The sequence below is a fragment of the Coptis chinensis genome, chromosome 5 (genome assembly GCF_015680905.1).
Source record: "Coptis chinensis isolate HL-2020 chromosome 5, ASM1568090v1, whole genome shotgun sequence".
In the NCBI taxonomy this organism is placed as follows: domain Eukaryota; kingdom Viridiplantae; phylum Streptophyta; class Magnoliopsida; order Ranunculales; family Ranunculaceae; genus Coptis; species Coptis chinensis.
In genome coordinates this window covers 69,777,118-69,797,035 of record NC_141460.1, presented here as the reverse complement: position 1 = coordinate 69,797,035, position 19,918 = coordinate 69,777,118, and the positions used below count along the sequence as shown (strand labels likewise).

Here is a 19,918-nt window from a genome sequence, read left to right as displayed (position 1 = left end):
CATCAACAAGGAGTGTCCAAAGGACTGCTATCCAATCCCACGAATAGATGAATTGGTGAGCTGAACTGCAGAATTCAAGATTTTCTCATTCATGGATGCGTCGATGGGCTACAATCAGGTATTGATGTACGGCCCCGACCAAGAGAAGACCGCGTTCATAGTGGAAGGGGGAACATACTGTTATACCATAATACCTTTTGGGCTAAAGAATGTGGGGGCAACATTTCAGAGAGTGAGGGAGAAGATGTTTGAAAGCAAGATTAGAAAGGGAATGGAAATTTATATAGATGACATGGTAGAGAAGAGTATGACTGAGGACGAGCATCTGGCGGGGCTAAGTGAAACTTTCTCTATACTACGAAGACACAAGCTGATATTGAACCTAGAGAAGTGCACGTTTGGGGTGACATCTGGGAAGTTTTTGGGATACATTGTCACCTACCGCGGAATAGAAGTGAACCCGAACTAGATAAGGACTTTGTTGGAAATGTCATCCCTGCAGAATGTGAAAGAGGTGCAGAAATTGGCTGGGAGGGTCATGGCTCTCAACAGGTTTATATCAAAGTCCTCGGATAAATGCCGGCCTCTATACCTACTCTTGAGAAGGACGACCGACTTTCAGTGGACCGCAGCATGCGAAAGGTCTTTCCAAGAGTTGAAAGAGTATTTAGGGAAGGCACCGATCTTATTGCGCCCAGGGCAGGGGAGAAATTGTATTTGTACTTGGGGGTATCAAAACATGCAATAAGGTTAGTGCTAATCAGGATAGTAGACAAGGCAAAGAGGCCAGTGTACTTCCAGAGCAAGACCATGTTGGACGCTGAAACAAGATACAGCATAATTGAGAAGTTTGCCTTGGCTTTGATCTTTTCGGCGTTGAAATTAAAATTTTATTTTGATGCTCACTCGGTGGTGGTGGTGACCAACCTGCCGCAGGCCCTGAAGGCGGAGAAATCAGGTAGAATGTTGAAATGGGCGGTAATGCTGAGTTCGTACGACATTGAGTATCAAACCAAGACCGCTGAAAAGGCGCAAGCCATAGCAGAGTTTATGTCCTAGTTTCCAGCTGAGGATCCCACCTGGGGGGAAGAGATGATTATGGAACAAGAAGTGGACCAAAACCGCGACCCTCTGGATCCTTGGGACATGTGGAACGGATGGAGAGTATTTGTAGATGGGTATGCTACCGACACAAGGAATGGAATTGGGGTGGTGTTGGTCACACCTGAGAATACACGCCTTGAGTTATCAATGAAACCGGGTTTTGCTGCGTCAAACAATGAGTCTGAATATGAGGCAGTAATAGCAGGTTTGGACTTAGCTAGGGATCTGGGGGTGAGAGAACTGACAGTGTATTCAGATTCAAACTTGGTAATATGTCAGGTCAATTGAGGGTTCGCGGCCCAATGTCCAAGCGAATTACTTGGATGTATTACGGAGAAGGGCAAAAAAATCCGAGAGGATCAGTTTTGCTCATCTAGGCAGGGGAGAGAACAGACACACCAATGCATTGGCATATGTTGCCGCGGTACATCCTGGAACTAAGGGCAGATCCATCGAATTCAGGGTACTGAGCAAACCGAGCACTGCAAAGGAAAAAGGGGTATGGTTAACTACTGACCACGAGCCAGGATGGATGGAGCCTATTAAGAGTTTTCTTTCAGGGATAGAGATAGAGGACAAGCGAGAAAGGAGGAGAATGGAACAGGTGTCGCAGAGGTACACATTACTGGATGGAGACTTTTATCGGCATAATGTCGGTAGACCATTGCTAAAATGCCTGGGACCACAGAAGGTGCAAGAGGTGTTGGGGGACATTCACAAAGGGGATTGTGGGAGTCATTCGGCCAGGAGAACTACGGTGCACCGGCTGCTAGCACAGGGGTATTTTTTACCTCGCATGAAGAGGATGCCACCGAATATGCCAAGAGGTGCAAGAAATGCCAGAGTTTTGCACCGCTGATACACGCGCCAACTGAGCCCTTGCACTAAGTATATAGTTCATGGTCATTTGCTATGTGGGCGTTGGACATCATCGAACCCCTGCCCATGGCAAGCAGCAAAAGAAGGTTTATGCTGGCTGCAATAGATTACTTTACAAAATGGGTCGAGGGCGTGGCTCTGCAACAGGTAAAAGAGGAACAAGTGAGAAAGTTCCTATGGGAAAACATCATATGTAGGTTCGGACTCCCACACACCATCATCGTGGATAACGGGACCCAGTTTATAGGGGGAAAAGTGAAAGCATTCCTCCAAGCATTTGGGATAAAGCAAGGATTCTCGACCCCCAACAATCCAGAGGGGAATGGGCAGGTAGAGTCCTCAAACAGAGTTATATTGGATAATCTGAAGAAAAAGTTGGAGGAGTACAAAGGGTCGTGGGCAGAAGAGTTGCACAGGGTACTCTGGGCATACCACACGACTCCGCAGACGTCTACTGGGGAATCGCCGTTCGCTATGGCTTATAGAGTGGAGGCCGTGGTTCCGGTGGAAATGATGGCCGAAACAACCAGGACCAAAGTTGTTGAAACAGGAGTTAACAGTATAGTACTAGCCGGGGAACTGAATCTTACAAAGGAAAGGAGAGACACCGCACGCCTCAAATTGGAAGAGTACCACAGGAGACTGCTAAGACAACATAACAAGTAGGTGAAGCCGCAAAAATTTAGTGTTGGTGACCGAGTGCTTCGGCGGGTGATCCCCATTCACCAAGAAAGAGATAGATGGAAAGTTGGGCCCCAACTGGGAGGGACCATATATGGTGGTAGAGGCTGGAGCGACCGGGGCCTACAAGTTGCAGACACCCCTGAAGGAGAGCATCAAGCGACCGTGGAATATCAGGATGTTGAAAAAGTTCCATGAGTAATTTTGTATACAGTCTTTGGTAGTATGAAATGGAAGTCTAGTTGCTTCGTAATATGAGAGCATCAAGCTTTGTAATGATATTTTGAACCCTTTAGAATGTCAATGAAAATGATAGCAATTTTCCTCTATCTGATTCATGTTTATTCGTTCGTATATGGAGTACACCGAAGACCGCGGACGATGAGGTCCAAACTCAACTTGGGGGTTGGATTGATCTGCCCCCAACATCTCCATATTCAACTTGGGGGTTAAACTGACCTGCCCCCAAAATCTCCATGTTTAACTTGGGGGCAACTCGGGTCGCCCCCAACATCTCCAAGGCAGTGGAGTGAGTGAACCCTCCATAGACCACGAGGCCCGAATTCAACTTGGGGGCTAAACTGACCAGCCCCTAACATCTCCATGTTCAACTTGGGGGCAACCCGAGTCGCCCCCAACATCTCCAAGGCAGCGGAGAGAGTGAACCCTTTGCGGACCACGAGGCCCAAATTCAACTTGGGGGCTAAACTGACCTGCCCCCAACATCTCCATGTTCAACTTGGGGGCAAACCTAGGTCACCCCTAACATCTCCAGGGCAGCGGAGAGAGTGAACCCTCTGTGGACCACGAGGCCCAAATTGAACTTGGAGGCTAAACTGACCTGCCCCCAACATCTCCATGTTCAACTTGGGGGAAATCTCCAGGGCAGTGGAGAGAGTGAACCCTTCGCGGATGACGAGACCTGAATTTAATTTGGGGACTAAACTGACCTACCCCAACATCTCCATAGTCCACGTGGGGATGAAGTATTCGCGGACTACGAGGTTCGAACCTAACGAGGGGGAATTGAGCTGCCCCCAAACAACATTAGCAGTGGTTAGAGAAATGGTATGGAAGGATGCATGTGTCTGATAGACAAGTACTGGCATGGTACCCCGGTTGCAATAATGAGTCATGGCAATGCATTAAGCAAAATTTGATATGCAAATCAGAAAACATATCTGAAACAAGTGTTTGACTGGAAATTATGTCTATTATGCCCTGCTGGGAGTACCCAGAAATACCAGGCCTAAAGTGAAATTACACCAAAAAGATGGTCACTTGGGATCTTCAGTTACATCTGCAGAAGGCTGCCCCCCATCCTCACCCATAACAGCTGCATCAACATCAATGGGGGAGGTCGCTACCCCAGGATGGATAGCGGCCTCTGGCTCGGCTGTCGAGGGAGGGGTTGTAGGGTCTGGAATGGCCAAGGCGGGAGTCTGAGCTGGGAGGAGGCATCCGGCAGCTGTCAGGGCCTCCAATTGTTACTTTAGCTCCCTGGCAATCTTCTTAGAGGCTAAAGCCTTGAAATGTTCAGCGACCTCCGTCAGTGACTTCTCTAAGACAGCTTGCACTGCGACTCGATCAGCCTCCCTCTGGCTCTCCAGCTGTGACGTGACGCCAACCACATAGTCCTAGTGGGCTTGCTCAGTGCGCTGGAAGTCCTTGTGATGGTTGAGCGCTGAGAGGCGGGTGTCATCTCTTTCCTTCTCCAGCTGGGCATACTTTGCCTTCCACCCCTCAAGACCGTGGATCTCATTTTTCACAGATTCTAGGGCGTCCAGGGTATTGGTTAGGTCGCGTGTGACATAGACGACATCGAGGCTCAGCTGGAAGTAAGGACAAGGTTAGAGAAACTCAAATGACAATGAAGGAAAACTAAAAAGGTGAAGGACATACCCTTTCCCAGTCGGTGTAGATCAAAGCCCTGTGGGAGGAGAAGGAGCCAGAATCCCCATAAGATTGATCCCTGGGGAGATGGGAGCTGAAGAACAGGGACGCGGCCACCACCGGATTATCTAACGCAGAGTCGCGAGTGGTGATGTCCCGATCTCTAGCCTTGAATTGTGGATGCCAGATTTCTACTAGCCCTGGGGGCAGGGGACCAATGGGAACAGTCTCCTTCCCAGAGTGGGGTGGTGGAGCCACGGGCCGCGGTGATCCCTATCGTGCTTCACTGGCGGAAGTGGTGGAGGCGGTGACCTTAGCCTTTTTGGCGGGAGGGCCCTTGGCGGCAACAACGGTAGGGGCATCGCCGTCAGAATCGTTATCCTAAAGTTTGAGCTTAGACACATCCATGGCAGCGGTAGTGGCAATGGGGTTAGAAAATTCGTTCTCCCAATCAGCGATGAAGGAGTATGACCGGGGAATGTTGCTGGGCGCAATGGAGGGAGAACCAGTAGGAGATGTGGGGGCTGTGGTGGCAGCTGCTTTCTGGGAGAGCACTTTGGATCGAGAAATCTTGGTGGTATAGCCAAAAGATCTATGAACAGGGCGCTTTGCCTTATGGGCTTTGGGTGGAGAAGGTTTGGTTTTTCGTTCTTTTGGCGGTGGCAATCTGTAAAGAGGACCCTAGTACTTGCCAATGTCTTTGAGGGAAGGATCAAAAAGGAGTGGGTTGCCTTTATCCAGGTCGATGCCAAGAACGCTGCACTAGCCGCTCCCTAGGTCGCGGAGCTTGGAGAAAATATCAGAAGAGACACCAACGTATATCTGGGACAGCGAATCGGGAATCTAACCTGAGACACATGAAAGAGGATACGTATTAGTACAGTGGGGTTCTCAGGAGACCAAGTAGAACAACTAACCACACTCACCGCTTCTAAGAAAGTGAAATTGCCTCAGGTTACTTCAGGGGGAAGGTCTGCAGAAAGGAAGCTCCCTAAAACATACAGTGGGTAGTGGTGCCAGACTTTATCAACAGTGGTCACGCAGAGGACGAAAGATTTCTTCCGCAGACGTACACAAAAGGATTGGTATCCTATACTCCCAAACTTGGTGCTTTTCTTGAGGAAGTAGTGGGCAGTGATGTCATGGAGGCGAATTTGTGGAGTGTGCGACTTGTTATAGTAGTTGGTGGCATACATGATCCGCTAGAAGTTGTCGATGCCCTAGCAGAGCAGGATATTGAAGTGGTTGCAAATCTCAACATCTAATAGAGATAGGGGGAAGCGTAACCAAGCAGCTATCTGCCCCACGGAGACTACTAGATAACCTGGCCGCGGTGGGACTAGATGAGGAAAGTGGGTGACACCAGGCACGTGTTCTAAGATCACATCATTAGGAATGCCATAAGCCGCTTGGACCGCAGCTAGGTTAGGTCGGCGATATTAGGATGGTGGGGAAGGAAGCGCAAACTGTCTCCCAGAGGTAGAAGGGGCAGCGGACGGATGAGTGGGCGCGGGAGAAGGGGATTCAAATGGATCGGCGACGAGGCTGGAAGATCCAGATGTGGGGGAGGAGTCAGCAGATCTATGGGGTGAAGACATAGCCGAGGACATAGATCTGACAGATCTGGTAGCGGATGAGCCACCAGAATCAGAGTCTGACATGGTAAAAGCAAGCAGTTGGAGGAGGAGAGAAGCAAGACAAGGGTATGGCACCCGATGAGGAAATAGGGGAATGAACAATGAAAATAGAAAAATAAACGCGTTCAACTAATGTGTACCAAGATTGAAACGAGAGGGAAAAACACAAAACTGATAGGGGTAGAGCAGTTGCCAAGCAAGGAATGTCGGAGGCGCAGAAGCGAGGTGTTGAGAGGGCTTCACCGGTAGAAGTATGAAGAAAGGTTGGAAAAGTTGAGAAAGTGGGAGAAGAAGGTAAGGGGAAAAGAAAGGGTTATGCATGAAAAGGAAAAATGAAGAGTTTGGGAAATGAAGAGGTGCATGAAAAGACGTTTGGGCGGGATTTGATGAGACAAGGGTAGAATGGGCATGGAAAAATACGAAAGCAGAGGCACAGACCACCCAAATGGGGACTCGTGTCTTCACGAGAATCGAAGAGGCAGGATCAGTTAGGCATGAGCCGTAGGACACGTGCCTAAGGACACGTGGAAGGGGTTCAAGGGTCAAGACAGGAGGTAGAACATGGCTGTCAGAGAAGATAATGATTCGTATTTGAACAAAGAGTCACAGACAAGACAACTCTACGACTAGCCAGTTGTTGGGTCTCGGCCCACGGACCTATATCTATCCGAGGGCCGAGAGGGGGCATTTGTATCAACCCATTTTATGACTAGTAAGGTGGCAGCCGACCTGGCCTAGAGCAAAGTAAGGAAGTAGGAGCGCGATGCAGGGGATCATAGCCGCAGAACCCTAAAGTGATGTCAGCAGTTAATGACGTTAGGAGGATCACCAAGTGAGAACAGATGTGAGATAAGGAAAGATGGGAGGGAAGCACGGTAGCAAGGCCGCGGTAACCCTAAAGAGACAGGTGGGAAGAGCATGGCCAGGGGATGAGAAAGGGGATCAATGAACAGGAAGAGGGTGGAAGAGGATATAAAAAGAACAGTAGAACAAGAGAAAAAGGGAGGAAAAAAATAAAAAAGAGAGTGAGAGAGTTTTCTGAGAAGAGAGTGAGGTTCATACATTGGTGTTTAGAAAGTGAATAGAGTATCTGAGAAGAGATCTTTTAGGTTCATATAGTCATCACGGGCAAAACTTAAATTACATATTTGCAGAACATATCTAAATCTTGAGGTCAACAACAATATAGTTATTAAATAGTTGACACAATGTATAGAACCATGAGTGTCCGTGACACATTAAATTATTGTTTTCTGTGTCAAACGAAATTATTGTTAATCAGATTTATCATCCACAGTTGATAGAACACAACCCCACTCAATCATGCTAAGAGACAATAATAACATTATAGGGAGCAAAAAAAAGTTAAAAATATAAAATTAGTTGGTTGCGTAGTGAGGGTGGGATCAAACAGCTTTGAAGCGCACATTGTTATCACGGGCGAGACTTAAATTTACATATCTGTAGTACATATCTGAATCTTGACGTCGGCAGCAATAAAGTTGTCAAATAGTGTACATAATGTAAAGAGACATCTATGTTCGTGACACTTTAAATTATTGTTTTCCGTGTCAAACGAAATTATTGTTAATCAAATTTATCATCCACAGTTGATAGATCACAACCCTACTCAATCATGCTAAAAGGCAATAATAACATTGTAGGGGAGCAAAAAAAAGTTTAAAATATAAAATTAGTAGGTTGCATAGTAAGAGTGGGATCGAACAGCTCTGAGCCGCACATTGTTGTCACGGGCGGGACTTAAATTTACATATCTGTAGTACATATCTAAATCTTGAGTTCGGACACAATAAAGTTATTAAATAGTTGAAACAATGTAAAGAGCCATCAGTGTCCATGACACATTAAATTATTGTTTTCTGTGTCAAACAAAATTATTGTTAATCAGATTTATCATCCACAGTTCATGGAACACAACCCCACTCAATCATGCTAAGAGACAATAATAATATTGTAGGGGAGAAAACAAAAGTTAAAAATAAAAAATTAGTAGGTTGCATAGTTAGGGTGGGATCGAACAGCTCTGAGCCGCACATTGTTATCACGGGCGGGACTTAAATTTACATATCTGCAGTACATATCTAAATCTTGACGTATATTGACAACAAATTCATTGTCAAAAAAAAATGTACTTTGTCTAATTAAAATTTATTATTAGCTAAGTTGTCCTGCGTTGGCATATAGACTAGATTACCTTACTTTGTTGATGCAAAAACTTATATAATCTCTCCACTCTCTCTTTAAAGTTATGAGTTCATTAAAGTGATTCATTTTTAAAAAAGAAAAAAGAAAAAAAAAATGTCCATTCCACTTCAGAAAACTAATTCCGCCAAATGGCAGCACAAGCATGTCAATTCCTTGCTAACCTCCGTACAAGTACAGATAAGTGGAAAGTTAAGGTTCGTGTAACAAGAATGTGGGAGTCAATTAACTGGAATAACAACAATGTCTTAAGCAGAGACTTTTTGCTATTAGATGTTCAGGTAATTGGTCACATTAGTTTTAAGATTGTTTAAAAAAAATAACTTTTTTTTTATTCTTTATGAATAGGGAACTCACATACATGCAAAATTGGTATTGAAATTTTTTAAAGAATTTGACATTTTTGCAAAAGGAAATGTGATAGAAGAAGACAAAATCTACCTCATTCAAAGATTTGATGTGATGTTAGCAACAACCTATCGTCTGGTGGTGCATCCATTTGTGATTCATTTGAAGTCAGAGACATTGATAAGAAGTGAGTGAAACATTTATATCTTTAGTTAACAAAACAAACATATTGTTGTAACTTAATTAAGTCTACCCAACCTTTAGCGGCACCGAAATAACAATTGCTTTGTGGGGTGATCTGGGCAAATCAACTCCAGAGGACATTATGACAAAGCATAATGTGATCATTATAGCAACTTCGCTGAATGCAAAAGATTATCAAGGTACATATACATTTATATTGTTTACAATTTATGCTAGTAACGAATATTAATTAATGTCAAATTTATATCACATTTGAAATTTCATCCAATAAAAAAGGTTTTTAATACAGTTTCTGTTGTAGACAAAATTACACTTTCATCTCTTAGCGGGACAAAAATCTATATCAACCTGGAAATTGATGTTGTTGCTTAATACAAGCGCAGGTGAATTATATATATATATTTATATAAAATTATTTTTTTACCAAAAAATAATTAACATAAACTATATTCATTAGCACTATAAATGAATGTGTTACATTGGGTTCAATTTCCTTTTCCTAAATTGGTTTGCGTATTTAGGAAACTACAATTCATTTGCATTTTTTTTTCCTATTCCCATTATGATCCATACTTTTTTTTTTGTGCATACTACCATCCGAGGTACATACATTTCCTTCGAGGTGGAAGGTCCCACTGAAAATCTTTATGAAGAAGAACTACTTAGAGATAGAAGAGTGACCATAACTAAATTAAAGGAACTTGGAAGAGATGAATCACAAAACGAATCAAGCTATACTTGCTTTGCCATATTAGACAAGGTATATAGTGTTAATTGGTTCTACAATTGTTGCAGACGTTGTAAGATAACTATCCCACAAATTGAATCCGATAAACGCTGTTCCAAGTGTAAGGTGGACACAGAGAAACAGTTTGTAAAATAAAACTTACGTATTTTACCTGTCTTTCCTTTATGTATTCAACTACATCCTTCAATACATTCTAATTTCAAAGTAGGTATAAGCTTCGAATGTGTGTGAATGATTTCTTCGATATCACCACTTTTGTCACTTTCAACAAGCATGCTGAACACTTGCTTATGAAGTCGGTCGAAGAGCTGGACCTAATCCAAAAGGCAAGCTAATTCAAAATTTATTAATACATCCTTTGTATATAAGTTGAAACATTTCTTATATCCAAAAAACAAGCGAATGGTCCCGATACAGTTTCAATAGAGTTTCAAAAAATTGAAGGAAGATCTTACATCTTTCAAGTGCAAATCAACAGCTTCAGTGCCAAGGAAACTTTTGAATCATTTACCATTGACAAAGTTTACCCTGAAGAAACTGACTTAGATAGTCAAGTGGTTGAGAAAGTAAAGTTATGCTTTTATTTTTTTATTTTTACTTTTTTTCCCCCGAAAAAAATTTATTTAACTACATTAACAATTATACATTTTTAACAAACATAGGGAAATCAACTCGCAACTGGTGAAATGGTTTCTAAAAGATGGTTCAGCCAACAAAAATAACACTGAGATACAACCATTTAAAAAAAATAATAAAATAAAATAAAATAATTCTAGGTAAATGGACAACACACACTTTTGTGTGTTATTATTTAAATATTCATTTCCTTTATTTGCTACCGAGAAAATATAGCAACGTTGATTGTTTTTGACCTACATTGTAGGAGTCATCCATGAATGAAGAGTCAATTGTGTTATATCTCTATCTTTAATTCCTTATATGTCTACTGAAAAATGGAAAACGAGATACTACTACGGCTACCTCCATCCGATGCTGGGTCATCTAATAAATGCTGAGGATTTTACTCTGGTCAAGTCATGTGGATCGGAGTGTTGTAATAATATTTATGTACATATGTTTATTTTTAAATAACTTTCTGTTGTAACCAAGTATAACAACCTTTGTACATGAGCTTCCCATCAATAAAATATATTTATCTAAATATTATAAAAAAAATATCAATTATATATATTATGGCTCCATCTGATCCATTTTTTGTTCCAAACTCTTACTTACAACCATAGTCTAAGATTTCGAAATCTTCGTAATTCTGCGAAATTTAAAAATCAAAATTACGGTGCTTATTCCGTTATATTACAATAACATTTTGAAATTAGATTTTTCCGACACAACATCTGGAATTACGAATTTGTCAAAAACCGAAATATTCGGCGACATTCCAAACATTTCATCAAAATAACCAACTATGCTTACGGCTAACTAAATGCATACTAACTATCCTGTAATAGCATTACACTTTGTGTGTGTACAAGACATGCGCTATCATATTCATGTTTGATTGCTTCTTCTGATTATAACACTATATACTATTTACTTTTCTCAACATTGATATATGAATAGTTATATTGTGCTGAAAACCCTATTTAAAAGTTTGGTTATGATAAATCATGTTTTGAGAATACACATGTTTTTTTTTTTTTTTTTTTTTTTTTCAATATTTTTTTATAGAGACTTCTATAAATTCCTCACAATCACCCCTACAGCTTTAAAAGTTGACTCTTCCACTTGATTAAGTTAAAGAAAACTACATAAATGGTCATTCCTATCTCATAATTTCAAATTTGAATTTATTTTTTTTAATCTCAAAAGGATGAAAAATTTTAACAAAAAAGAAACAAAAAAAATTAGTAGTTTAGGCATGACTTAGCATATGATGAGGTTCATTTATTGGTGGGAAAAAAACAACACATTCAAAAAAATTGGTTTTGATTATTCACCAAATGGAATCCATAATATAGAAAATATCAATTGAAAAAAAAAAGTCCATTTATCAACCACTCGAAAAAAAACAAAATTGGTAACTTATCGATTAAGGCATATAAAAAAAAAAAAAAAAAAAAAAAAAAGTCAGAAGCAACTAACATTGTATCTACCATACGTCAATATTATAAAATAACACAAATTTTGGGATAAATAATAAACTTATATATATATATATATAGCCACATACCTTATGAGATTAAGTTGTTTATAATCTTTTTTTAGATTGTAGTTGGTTAATTACGCTAAGCTGCTCAGCCCTCAAGCACATCATATGCATCATACAAAGCATCGTTCAAGCCCATCTTCAATTGTTGATAAGTTCTGAAAAGCCTCTTAACTTATCTGTAATCACCTCCAAAATAGACTGCAAGGATTAAAGTGTTGAGTTAAATAAAAACGATTTGAATCATATCAATACCAGAAGAAAAAAAATGGTTAAATTGTACACTAAAATCAGTAGACATCGTTAACCTTGTTTGTTGGGTTAAAGTCTGCCCAACGTACACATGAAAAATTGAAGCGATTTTTGAAATGGATGTTTTTTTTTAGGTTTTATATTGTATAAGAAAGAGACTCGGTCGCCGTATAAATTAAGCAAGATAGAAAATAATATATATGTGCTCAAAGTAATATTTAGCCAGACAATAGCAAAACCTACCACTTGTAACTAAACATTGCAAGAATCTAGAATGTCATTGTAGACAACATTTCTAGTGTAAGTTCCAGAAATACCCTTTATTGTCCCCTTTCTTACTAAAACTTTCGTTGTAGTTTGTGATACTCCTCTGGATAAAGCAACATAGAGTTGGTCATGGGAAAAAACATGATCGAACAGATAGACCCCAACATTTAGAATGGTTTGACCTTGTGATTTGTTTATTGTAAGAGCAAAACTTAACTTGATAGGAAATTGTTTCCTAGTCATTTCGAATGGCAACCTTGCATCCTGAGAGGGGCACAGTGGAATGCGTGGCAGGAAAACTCGATCACCTACGGAATTTCCAGTGACAATTTCTGCACAATTACATGCGTGTCAAATCCTCTACCTATTAGTCTTGTTCCATTACATAGGCCATTTTTAGGATTTAAATTTCTCGTCAGTATAACGGGAGCACCCAACTTTAGCTTCAATTTGTGAGGAGGTATACCACTAGGATAGATTGAATTCAAGTATTCTTGTTGGTATAGACCACGAGACTCATTTTGAATTGAATCAAAATAGTAATATGTGACTTCTTCACCTGGAAAGCGATCAATTATTTCATCAATCAATAAATGAATAGTATCATTCTTAGGAGTTACTATTGCCCTCATAATCATGTAGTCTTTGTTACCAGCATTTCTATCTAATCCTGGAAAGATCTCATTTATAAGCTTCAGACGTGAATGCTCATTCTCCCACGGAATGACAATATCTTTTGGCAATTCAATGATGTCTTCTCATAAATAATTGGTTGAATCCCATCGCCAATGGCCATCAGTAACTCTACAAAAGTGACATGAACTTTATCCCAAAGTGGTGAGCATGTAATATATGCATCAATAGTTTGTTCCCTTGTACCACTAGGAATAACAGGTAGCACCTGACAAAAATCTCCACCCATAACAAAAACTTTCCCTCCAAAAGGTAATTCACTGCCTGTGATGTCCCTTAAAGTTTTCTCAAGTGCTTCAAACACATAACAATGTGCCATCGTAGCCTCATCCCATATCAGTATGCTCTCTTGCCTTAACAAACTACCTAAATTGCCATCTTTGCTTATTTTGCAAGTGGAAGTGGATGTAATTAGAATTGGAATCTTGAATCTAGGTTGTACGACCTCCAGGCATCATGATAGCAGCAATTCTCGATGTAGCTGTTGCAATAGCAATCTGTCCGTTGGTATGGAGTTTTGCTAAAATGGACTTATATAAGTATGTTTTACCTGTCCCACCAGGCCCATCAACAAAGTATACACCACCATTCCTCTCCTGAACAGAACTAATAATCTCGTCAAAAGCAATTTTTTGTTCATGGTTAAGCTTACTTATAAAAGAAAGATCTTCTGAAGTAACGGGAATAGAAAGCTCCTCTTTGACCAAACTTGATATATCATCTTGGCCAACTTGTTGAGCTTTCATCTGGGGCAAATCGTAATCTAAAATTGTCTGTCCATACTGTTCCAACAACAACTTAAGTTCGCTTATGATAGGAAATTAACCGGCCTAAATAAATAGACGAATTAAACCCTACTTTAATAATATTAAAACTTGCAAGCGCACGAGGTCTATTGTAATTGGTGTGCAAGAACGAGGTCGATCCCACAGGGATTGCTATTTAGGAACAACCGAGTACTAACTTATTATTTATCCTAATTCAAACAATATTTGTTTATGAATTTTGGAATTAACTATTAACTAAAACTACTTCATTTAACTACAGTCTAAGAAAGAAATAAACTAACTAATTGGGTTTTGCTAAGTGGAGAGAATTCTAGGACTGTCGAGTCCACCTTAAATCTCCATAGACACTATCGACTTAACCTTTGATATTCCAGTTATATATTTCTGAGTAGCATTATTGATGATAATCGATTGCTTTCTCGATGATATTATCGTTACAATTCTTTTTGTACTTTCTTCGTAAAATTATCTTCTTACTCAGCTAAAGATTAAACCCAAAGCATTATTTGTCTTCTTACAGCACAAACAATCAAACGATTTAATACTAACAGTTATACCAAGCTTGATTAATAATCACCTATTCAAACTACCGAAAATGCATCACAGAAACAGTGAAAGAAATAATAGATATATTAATCACGAGTTCAAAGAAGAATGTAATCATTAATAACAATTCAGGAATACCAAATATCAAATATCAAACATCCACATCGATCTAAGGTTTCATCTACACCCTAGAAATAGTTTAGCTACACATGGAAAATAGAGCGGCAAAAATAGAAGAAAATAAAGCCATTAACAAAACCGATATTGAACTGTAGCGAATCTGTCTTTGTCCACTTCGTTTGTTCCAATCACTCGAGCTCTACGTCCTCCGTTGCTATATCATGGTCCCCCTTGTTTATATATCCTTCAGTTTAGGGCATCAACCAAAAGAGTCTTATTCCAATTTAGAAGTTTCCGAATTCCAGCTCCAAAGGTGCGTGCGAAATTTAGATTCTTTCCAAATTAGAAAACAGTTGGTCTCCTTTCTCTTCTTGGTTCCTGTTTGGTCTCTATTGGAATGAAAACATGGGCTTCTATTGATTGATCTTTAGTTCTTGGGCCAACTTATCTTGGGCCCAAATTCCATTTTCTTTTATTTCCTCGTCTTTATTCACAAGCTTAACAAGGCCCAACCAAAGGCCCGACCAATATTCCATGCTAGAAAATCATGGTCATCAGGATTGTATTCATGCCACTGAACCAATATAAACCTCAAAGGCCACTCATATATACTCTAGTAAATATACACCCACCAGTGTAATTCTTCCTCAACAGTGGCAACACTTGTATTTAATGAATATTTGCCTTTTTACCACACTTTCATATATTATTTCGATTTCCTGCAAAATCACTGAAAATGCACTAATTAATTTAATCAAACAAATAAAATAAATGGAGTAACTAATATAAAATTGGGCGTAAATAGGTAACATTTACATACTTATCAGCTTATTAAACGATCTGTCACATATGTTGTGTTCAAACTCGCTGAGGCGTAATCTTCGGCCATACAGCTATTAAATTCATTCCATAAATCACATACTCCGATAGGATTACAATAGACCAAAATTGTAACAAATAATTTTCGTAGAAAAGATGGCATCTGCATTCTTGATGCTTTAAGCAGACATTGGCGAACGTCACTGTCCCTTTCTAGCAACCCCAATTCCTCAGTAGCTTCTTTGAATGTAGGGTATATATTAGATCCAACAGTTTGCAGATGTTCATATGATGGTTGGCCTCTAACATGGCTTAGCAACACCCTCAAGTAAAATCTCTCACCTTCCAGAGGAGAAACTGCAAATAATCTTCCAATGATCCGATTTTGTCCAGTTCTTGGTTGCCAATGCTTAGTCGACTTATCCCACACATAATGCTCAGGGATTTCATGATAAAGATATTGTTTAGCAACAACATCAATGCTATTCATATGGAAAAATTCTGTTAATATTGTGCGAGAGTTCCTATCATCAGCCAAAACATCCTCAATGAGCCGGTTGCCTTGATAGGTTATCTCATGCATATTTTTCATGTGGACTTGCAAATAATATACTGACGGGTATATTTGACTGAGTGGAAATTCAAAGATTCTCCAAAGGGCTTCTTGCGGGCAAATCCAACGACCATCTACAAACTGCTTTATTTCATCTTGTTCATCTTTATTTGTTGACGTCACTTCCATTGCCACTCGGTCTGAACCCTTGTAAATATACTTGTACAAATACTTGACACTTTTAATACTCAAGCATATTTCGACATTGATATGGCAATTGTACTTTTTCAATAACCATGGATTATAAGGAATAACCCAATGATTATCGACACGGTAACGCCGACAATGATTCTTAACAATAGCAAAAGTGTTGTTGTCCCGTCTCATATATGTAGCATAAGAATCGCTTCCTTGATTAGTTACCGGGATGAATTGTTTTGGGAAATTTTTTGTACACTTTTGATCTCTCATACAGACACATTTAGGATTAACATTACCACAAGGACCATGAATCATGTGTTTAACAACAATCTCATATAGTTCCGGTTCAATATTCGTATCTGGAATTTCTGCTCTGACAATCTTGTTGTAAGCATCTGCAGTTGTTAACTTGTCGGCATCATCAAGAATTAGAAGGATGTGTGCTTGAGGCAACCCTCTTTTTTGGAATTCTACTACATGAACATGTGCTACCACTTTTCCAATGATTTCTTTAGTGAATAGATCATTTTTCAACTCTTCGAGCTTGGCACAAAAATCCTTACTATCAAATCTGGTCTATCATTTGGAACTTGGCCTTCTAATAACTCATCTATGATCTCTGACCACGATGGATTGCACATCATTGTGATAAACAAATCTGGTCTCCCATACTTTTGAACTAATGCCATAGCATCATGATATCGACGATGCATGTTACGTGGACATCCCACAAAAGTTGCAGGCAAAATTGTTTTGCGTCCCACATTGCCTTCAATTTAAATAAAAAATGAATATAAGGTTTTCCATTTGACTAAATTTTAATAAGTTTTTAAACTCAATGCATACTTGAATGAAGTTCCCCCGAACTTAAAGAGTCTTGCAATCCTTGATAAAGTTCAGCCCTTATTTCTTGTTGGTGATCACGTATCCACCTCAATCTTAAAGTTGATATTTTAAATATATATATATATATATATAACAAAATATTAGAAAATGGAAGTTAGAGGCTTACTTGTAGCAAGTAATAATAAAATTGTTGACATGTAAGTCGTGCTTTATTAGAACGAAACTTATGTAAATTCCATGGCCTGGACTGCCATGAGGGAGTAGAAGAGGGTACTGAAGTAGATCATAATAGCCTGCCATGTCTGGAACATTTTCAAATTTGCTAGAAATTCTTTGAGCTATGATGTCTCGTTCATTAAGGTTACTTGGATTTTCACCACCAACTAAAATTGCAGCTACTTGAGAATACGTAGGAATACTATATTGATGACCTCCTGTTAGGTTATCTTTAATAACCAACTGAACATTCGACACTGTTAATCGTTGCAACACCTGATGAAAGATTTGGACATATGGATTCTCCTTTAAAACGTTATGGATGATAGCCAATACCCGTCGGTCTAGTACTCCATTTTTAGCCATCCGATAATCAAGTTCATGATCTGTGTCATATATATACATTTGTAGAAATCTAGGCTTGTGGCCTGGACTTGGTAATAGGCCACCAATACAATGATAAATAGCACCCTGAGCTTTATATGTGTAAATTCCTTCCCTACCATCAGCGAGCTCATTGTAGGAATCGTTATGGTTGCATCGAATGATTTACAAACTGCAAAAACCAATGCGCAACAGAATAAAGGGTTCTCATGATTTGGTTAGGAATCATACCTTTAGATCAGATGTGATTTCTCTGATAATCCAAGCTCTATGAATCAGCAACCTCTTGATCTTCTGTTATATTCCTATTCTTAGAATGGACGTTGTGTGGGTAACGATCCTCCAGCCCCTTCTTTCTCAATCCTGGCCTCTCACTCTCTTAGTTTAGAACCGAATTTAGGAACTCACTTTTCTTGAGCAAAACCTGAGTATTTTGGCCAGAGAAAGAGGGGTTTCTTTATATAGGCTACAACAGGGACCATGAGGAGAAATTAGGGTTAGGTCTCCTGACGGGCTTGGGCTTCCCATGTTCACCCAGAACACACGACCCAAGTCCGTCAACAAATGGCTTATTCCACTAAAGGCCATTGTTGCACTACCGCCCTAATCCCAAAATTAAGTTTATGGGCTCCATATTATATGCTCGTTGATCTCCCTGTGTTTAAGATATCGAATGCCCTTTGATTAAGTCAAGTTACTGACAACTACATTAATCAACTTCTTATGTCCTTGAGTAGTACCACTCAACCTCATTGTCATGTCGGATTAAATCCACCTGCAGGGTTTACATGACAATCCTTATGAGCTCCTCAAGGAGACATCATCAACCCGACTTCTTGCGGGTCACAGATTCCTTCTATAATCAACAGCACACCTTATATACAATGTCATTACCCAATCCATCGAATTTGTTGATTCACAAATGAATCTCACTCATTGATGATTTAAAGCAATGTACAATGCACGTAAGTGCCCGTTATTATATCCGGATTAAGAGGACAAGCATCCATAATAACAGAGGTGTTTGTTCTATTATATAGTCAGTATAAAGATAAACGACCTCACTTGGTCTTGTTCAATACACACAAAGTGTACTAGTGTAATCATGTAGTCAAGATAGACTAATACCAGATTATACTACAACCGTACCAATGGTTTGTCCAAATCTATCTAAGTTATGAACATTTACTTATACTTTATAAGATACTGATGATATGATCTTCTATGTGTCACCACACACCATATCATCTACAACATAAAGTATTAGACGCATGCATATAACTAATAACATATATAATATGTATAACATTTGCCCATATGATTCTCATTCAAAAATATAAATAATTAGAGTTAATACAAAAGTAATGTTTTTAGTATATAACCCTATCACTCATCATCAATGTCCACCCCCATAGAAGTGAAGAAAAAAACATGGTTGTACGCATGTATGTTTTTTCTAAAATCAACACCAACTGTTGATTGAGATGTATATAAATTAATTAAATTAGTAGGTGCTACCATAGGAGGTAAACTAATCGTCTAGCAACATAAATCGGGTGGTAAACTAATCGAATAATTTTGCTTGACACTTAGAACAATTCCGAGGCGGTGGCAAATGATGTGTTTCTACATTTGAAGAGTCATCATAGCCTCAAGCGTAATTATGATTACGCCTTCTTCTAGTCACAAAGCCTGTTTGTCGACTATTCTTAACGCTACCTAAGGCAACATACTTTGGATAGTTAATATACGTATTACATAAACCTAGTTACTAAATGCCGTTAAATGCCTTAGATAGATATTCTTAATTTAAGCAGTCAATCTAACCTTGCACAGAAACAACATCTTCTCTTAAATATTCGTTGTTTCCTCCAATTCCATCAGCTACAATATCAGTACTTCTTAATGAATCAGTCACACCCATGTTGACATCTTTGTGGTCAGCATCTGTGTCTATAAATTAAATAAAAGTTGCACGCAATAAGCAAAGGAAAAAAAATTTGTTAATTAGCAATGCAAGTATAAGTTTAGATGTATAACCTCCGAAAGGCTCGCCTTCACTGTCACTACTGTTATCAATGATATTCCAATTTGAAATAATGGTATTGATATCATATTCGTCAGGAATTTCATCAACATGGATTCTTAGAACTTAACAAAGTTCAATTTTATTTTGTTAGTATTATGCTATCCATGGAATCAATGTTTTATCAAGACATAATTGAGTTGAAATCTCAGCAGAGTAGTTAGCAGAATGGGGTTTAGCATTACCGTCATTGCTTGCACTTGCTAATGTAGTTGACATTGCATCGATAAATCTGGAATCTTCGTTTCCCAAGTTTCGAGCAT

The 19,918-nt window shown here is 39.3% G+C and overlaps 2 protein-coding genes across 2 annotated transcripts; one reads left to right on the top strand and one right to left on the bottom strand.

The window, feature by feature from the left end:
* The first annotated feature begins 576 nt into the window (after positions 1–576).
* On the top strand, positions 577–1,059 carry LOC147498617 (uncharacterized). The gene has a single exon (XM_086563293.1). It carries the CDS (start codon positions 577–579, stop codon positions 1,057–1,059), a length of 483 nt encoding a protein of 160 aa, XP_086419419.1.
* Positions 1,060–13,527: 12,468 nt separating this feature from the next.
* Positions 13,528–19,493, bottom strand: LOC147498616 (uncharacterized). The gene is made up of 3 exons (XM_086563292.1): positions 19,397–19,493; positions 15,473–16,518; positions 13,528–13,878 (listed from the first exon to the last, which is right to left on the bottom strand). The coding sequence occupies exons 1-3, from the start codon at positions 19,491–19,493 to the stop codon at positions 13,528–13,530; spliced, it is 1,494 nt and encodes a 497-aa protein (XP_086419418.1).
* Between the last annotated feature and the right edge of the window lie 425 nt (positions 19,494–19,918).

What these genes read in the sequence shown, in the direction of transcription:
- LOC147498617 (XM_086563293.1), top strand. Translation starts at nt 577, where the DNA reads ATGCCGGCCTCTATACCTACTCTTGAGAAGGACGACCGACTTTCAGTG.
- LOC147498616 (XM_086563292.1), bottom strand. Translation starts at nt 19,493, where the DNA reads ATGGGTGTGACTGATTCATTAAGAAGTACTGATATTGTAGCTGATGGA. An exon ending in AGATGTTGTTTCTGTGCAAG is followed by an intron (nt 16,519 to 19,396) that starts GTTAGATTGACT and finishes TAACAACTGCAG; the next exon opens with ATGCTTACAACAAGATTGTC. An exon ending in TCTATTGTAATCCTATCGGA is followed by an intron (nt 13,879 to 15,472) that starts GTATGTGATTTA and finishes TTGTTGGAACAG; the next exon opens with TATGGACAGACAATTTTAGA.